This window comes from Rhinoraja longicauda, chromosome 15, assembly GCF_053455715.1.
Source record: "Rhinoraja longicauda isolate Sanriku21f chromosome 15, sRhiLon1.1, whole genome shotgun sequence".
NCBI lineage: Eukaryota > Metazoa > Chordata > Chondrichthyes > Rajiformes > Arhynchobatidae > Rhinoraja > Rhinoraja longicauda.
In genome coordinates, this window is record NC_135967.1 from 42,341,621 (window position 1) to 42,347,620 (window position 6,000).

General features: G+C 50.3%; 1 protein-coding gene across 1 annotated transcript in view; it reads right to left on the reverse strand.

Annotated features, from left to right (window-relative positions):
- LOC144600681 (glutamate receptor 3-like) overlaps positions 1 to 5,754 on the reverse strand; it is a 297,333-nt gene extending 291,579 nt beyond the window's left edge. Inside the window, 2 exon segments of the mRNA XM_078412564.1 lie at positions 4,523 to 4,681; positions 5,235 to 5,754. Coding sequence (XP_078268690.1) covers positions 4,523 to 4,681; positions 5,235 to 5,325 — 250 coding nt within the window. The 5' untranslated portion in view covers positions 5,326 to 5,754.
- Between the last annotated feature and the right edge of the window lie 246 nt (positions 5,755 to 6,000).

The window sequence follows — 6,000 nt, forward strand, 5'->3', positions numbered from 1 at the left end:
CCCCAATCACCTGCCTTCTCCCCATAACCTCCCGACACCGGTATTGATCAAAATCAAAAACGTTTTGAAAAGTAAGAATCATTATTAACCAAAAAAACACTCCTAACCGACGCCCCTCGCTTGTTTAATTCCTCCACGGTTCCATTGTGAAGAAGAGTCTCGACCCGAAACGTCGCCCATTCCTTCTCTCCCGAGATGCTGCCTGACCCGCTGAGTTACCCCAGCATTTTGTGTCTACCTTCCATTATTGAATGTGATTTGAGAATCTTAACCCTTCCACGGTCTGGCTCCGGGTAGTTCAAGGAGCCACCTACTCCAAAGACTGCCATTGGTAAATTCCATCTGGTGAAGAGTGATGAAGGTAGACACAGAATGCTGGAGTAACTCAGTGGGTCAGGCAACGTCTTTTGGAAACAGACAGATAGATTCGTGATTGGCGCGGGTGTCTGGGGTGAAAAGCAGGAGCATGGGGTCGAGAGGGAAAGATAGATCGGCTATGATTGGAATACCGGAGTGGACGTGAAGGGCCGAATAGCCTCATTCTGCTCCCAATGTTGGGGGAGTCCAGAACAAGGGGCCACCGTTTAAGAATAAGCGGTAGGCCATTTAGAACAGAGATGAGGAAAAACGTTTTCAGTCAGAGAGTTGTGAATCTGTGGAATTCTCTGCCTCAGAAGGCAGTGGAGGCCAATTCTCTGAATGCATTCAAGAGAGAGCTAGATAGAGCTCTTAAGGATAGCGGAGTCAGGGGGTGTGGGGAGAAGGCAGGAACGGGGTACTGGTTGAGAATGATCAGCCATGATCACATTGAATGGCGGCGCTGGCTCGAAGGGCCGAATGGCCTCCTCTTGCACCTATTGTCTATTGTCTATAGAACTAATGGACATCTCTGCAGAGAAGGAATGGGTCGAGACCCTTCTTCAGACTGAGGGTCAGGGGGAAAGGAAATCGAGAGATATAGACGATGATGTGGAGAGATATCTCTGGATATCTCCCCCCCCCCCCCCCCGCATTGAAGACCCTTCGTCAGACTGAGAGTCGGGGGGAGAGGGAGACACAGAGATATGGAAGGGCGAGGTGTGAAAACGAGACATCAAAGGGGGACAGAGATCTGGGAAAATGTAGAATGGGTCATTCTTGGCCAGAGGAGGATGGCAACGAAGCACACAGAGATAAAATGGAATCGGGAGGGCAGTCGGACTGGTCGGGGAGCCAGGCCTTGGGAAGGGATGGAGAGACGAGGAGGGGGTACAAAGAGTATTTAAGGTGTGAAAGGAACCGACCAAAGCAGACGTTGATCAAGAAAATGTACAATCTTCCATGAAATTCTCCCGAGGAAGTTATGCCAAAGAAAAAGGTTGGCAAGTTGTGGTGGATGGTGCAGATAGATATATCTCCTCGTAGACCGAGCCCGCGTCCAGGTAGCGTTATAATGCCCTCTCTGTCAACAGTGGTTGTGCAGTAGTAGCCTTGGTTCACGGCTCGCTGAAGCCGAGGAGAAGCCAAAGAGAATGCCCGGCCATATTTCTAAATATTGTACAGGTGTTTCCATTCCACATCAGGCGTGGGGCGCCTGAACTGACCCCAAGATCGATCAGCATCCTATTGTATGAAGGAGGGTCTCAATCCGAAAGGTCACCCAATTCCTTTTCGCCGGAGATGCCGCCTGAGTTACTCCAGCATTTTGTGTCTGCAGTCGGTGTAAAGCAGCACCTGCAGTTCCTTCCAATACGATGTGCTAAAGGGAGCGGGGTTGTGGAATAAATCCCGCAAAAAAACATTTGGGGGAAATCCGGGATTGAGAACGTGGAAGAAGTTAGAAACCAGGCAACGCCTGCTGTAAGATTAACCCTTTCAGGGCGACGATTTTGATTCCATTCGGAAAGAAACGGCTGCCCCCCCTTTTCAAAGCCGGTCGTCTTTGAATGAACCAGCGTCCAATTCCTTCTCTCCAGACATGCTCCTGCCCTGTCCCGCTGAGTTACTCCAGCATTCCGTGTCTATCTTCCGTGGAAACCAGCATCTGCAGTTCCTTCTTGCACAGCAGCGAGGTCCCTTTTCCCTCCCCCACCCCCCTCCCTCTCTGGGAATGCAACTTTCCATGGCGAGTATCTAGTGGTGTTGCACTGAAGTGGGGCTCTGAAGTGGGGCGACTCACACCCCCCTAGTTGTTGTGTTGAACGTGCAGAGAGAGAAAGAGAGACGCGACCGTTCGAGCTCCACGTTGAGGCATTGAGTGGCAAGTTGGCCCGCACTTCCAAACGCACCAGTCGCCCGAAGAAGCCAATTCATCGGTTAAAAAAACCACAAAATAAAACCCCCCGCCAGTCAGCGTGCACTGTCCCCCCTCTGCATTTAGCACTCTGCGACTCTCCGGTGAGATGAACTCAGAACATTAGAGGCTCCAAAACGCACGTAATCATTTTATTCCGAAGAAGGACAGACAAAAAGCTGGAGCAACTCAGCGGGTCAGGCAGCATCTCTGGAGAATGTATCCCCCATCCACCCACCCATTGGGAAGGAACAAAATTCGGGCGGACTGGGCTGGGGGGGGGGGGGGGGGGGGGGGGGATACGAGAGGCGAGGAATGAAATAAAAGAAAACTGACGGGAAAAAAACCCGTTCTAAGAGAGGAATAAACCTTGGTGCGTGTCCGCTCTGATATTGAGAGTCACGTTTCATTATCAGAGACCCTCGGCTTGTCTCAAACCCGTGCTGCACAAGGTGGACATGATCAATTGGGTGGGAAGGAACTGCAGATGCCGGTTGACACTGAAGATAGACACAAAATGCTGGAGTAACTCAGCGGGACGGGCAGCATCTCTGGAGAGAGAAGGAATGGGTGATGTTTTGGGTCGAGACCCTTCCTCAGACCGAAGACCCGAAACTGCCACCCATCCCTTCTCCCTCCAGAGATGCTGCCTGTCCCGCTGAGTTACTCCAGCATTCTGTGTCCATCTTCAGTGCCAACCTGCATCTGCAGTTCCTTCCCACCCAATTGATCATGTTCCTCTCTCTGTGCAGCACGCGTTTGAGACAAGCCTAGGAGGGTCTCTGGTAATGAAACGTGACTCAAACGCTGAGTTACTCCAGCGATTTTGTGTCTATCTTGAGTGGGGTGGGTGGGGTGGGGGGGGAGTGGGGTGGGGGGATAAGATCACTCGAGGTTAGGTATCGTTTGGAGAGAGAGAGAGGTGTGAGAAATAAATGTTTAAAAATAAAACTGCAGCGCCTTGAATACCAACCAGCCCTCTGTGAACGGACGGGACCCGGAGATACAAGGTGTGTACATTTACACCGAGCTGTGAGATGCCGCACTGTGAGATGCTCCGACCTCCCCTCGCCCTCTCCTCCTTTTTCACAAACAAGCATGGTCAGCAAAAGGCATATGATGTGGCGGACGCAAGGAAGGGCTACTGCACCTAGCTAACATGATGACCATCGCCGACCCAGGAGTTGGCATTTCATAATCACACCTCGTGGCACAGCACGTTTGGGGTATGGGGGGGTCGAAACACAGCGGCTATTTTCAAACGATAACGCAACAAAGTGCCTTCGAGACCTGCTTACTAATGAGCGAGGATCTTGCAACTACTGCAGAGTCCGTGAGAGGGTAGAGAAGAAGTAGAGAAAAAAAAACGTGCTGCTGGAGTGAATCTGCAAACGGGCAGCCAAGTGATTTTTCATTGGGAAATGTCTTTATGGGAAGCCTAATGCAATTGCTATAGATCTGACCGCATGCACACACACACACACACTGACACACACACACACACACACTGACACACACAGACACACACACACACACACACACACACACACACACACAGACACACACACACACACTGACACACACACACACACACACACACACACACACACACACTGACACACACACACACACACACACACACACTGACACACACAGACACACACACACACACACACACACACACACACTGACACACACACACACACACAGACACACAGACACACACACACACACACACACACACACACACAGACACACACAGATACACACACACACACACACACACACACACACACACACAGACACACACACACACCCACACACACACACAGACACACACACACACAGATACACACAGACAGACAGAGACACACACACACATTTTGCTCATTGATACATCAAATATAAACGCCTTGTCTAGTAAAACACTCATTGTGGATGTCAGATTAAACGTTCAAGTACCAATGGGAGAGAAAAAAATCCCACTGATCTGAATTACCCCAACATACAAACATAACAATTTGACTACTACAGAAGCAATAGCGACCATATAGGTCGACCAATCGCTTCGTGCATGGAACCAGGTCGGTAGAGATAGATCGATAGTGAAATTAGAAAGGAGGGTTTTGTTTTTTCTTCTCCAATTACTTTCTTTTACTGTCATGGTGACACTTTCATTAACTTTCGAGGTAGCTGTTCTATCTTTTTGTTTTGCTTGTCCGCGCTCTAATCCAATGAAGGATTACTCACACGCGTTGGTCACAGAGAAACTGTTGGACGATTCGAGGTTGTCCACATGTGGGGTGAGAGCGAACGGTGCCTCGGAGATATTTGGGTTGGTGTTGTGGAGGTAAATCCCGAATCGAAAGGCGCTATTTTCCTGATCTGTACTTCTGGCGAACAACCCGCCTGTGCACAAAAATGTAGAGAGGGAGGGGAGGGAGAGAGGGGGAGAGGGAGAGAGAGGGGGAGAGAGAGGGGGGGGGGAGAGAGGGGGGGGAGAGAGGGGGGGGAGAGAGGGGGAGAGAGAGAGAGGGGAGAGAGAGAGAGAGGGGAGAGAGAGGGAGAGGGAGAGAGAGGGAGAGAGGGAGAGAGACAGAGTGGGAGAGGGGGGAGAGAGATTGAAAGAGAGAGAGGTTGAGAGGGAGAGAGGGAGAAAAAATGAATCGACCTCCTAGTGCCGCATAACGCTGGTCCCATTTCACAACACAGATAGATAGATACCCTCCAGCTTAGCCCACTGTGTCTTAATACGATCAAATAAAAGGCGAACCCGTTTAACTTTCCCCCAAGACTAAAGTGAACCCCCCCCCCCTCCCCTCTCCCCTTTATTTCTTTTAAAACCCGGCTTCAATTAGCAATGACTTGATTTATCTGCATGCGTTTTACAAGCCACTCTCAACGATTCCTGTGAAGTTCTGCACTATTTATGCACCGCACTTTAATCCAAGAGTTGACTTACCTATCTGAACGTTGCTGGGGAAAGCGCCAAAAGCTGTCCTGAGAAGCATGTTGAGCGTTAGGAAGACCGACTGCAGAACCTTTCGTCTCATGTTGGCGCTGGTTTCAGTTCCTTTAGAGCGACCTGGATCAGTCAGATGGATGTAAATCCCGATTTCTCTCCCCCCTTCTTTTCTTCACCCCCTCTCCCTCTCCCTCTCCCTCTCTCTAAGTGTTCCAGTCAACAAGGGTAGTACGGTGCCGGGCGAGGAGGGCAAGAGATATCTCTATATATATTTTTTGTTGCCAGATGATTTCACACTGGCAAAGATGGTGGTGGAGTGGGAAGCCGGTCTGAACATGCGCCTCCAATTGGAGCGGCCGGGGAATATTGATCAAAGTTGATCTGACGTTGGATTAAGCAGCATCTCCCAACATCACTGCATCTGCAGAGAGAGAGAGGGAGAGGGAGAGAGAGAGAGAGAGAGAGAGAGAGAGGGGAGGGAGGGAGGGAGGGAACGGGCTGCAAAGCACAACTCCAGCGCTGCCCTTGGTCGCCTGCGCGTTGCTCCGAATGGAAAACACTAGTCCTCTCACGTTAAAGAGACGCCGCCGCCGCCTCCCTGATTTGTGCAGGTATTTCCAAGAGTCAGGGGTGTTTTATCGCCGTGTGTCCCAGATAGAACAATGACATTCCTGACTTGCAGCAGCACAACAGAATATGTAAACACAGTACACTGTCAACAACATAATAAACGGAAAAAAAGTTCAGTGCATGTACATAAACG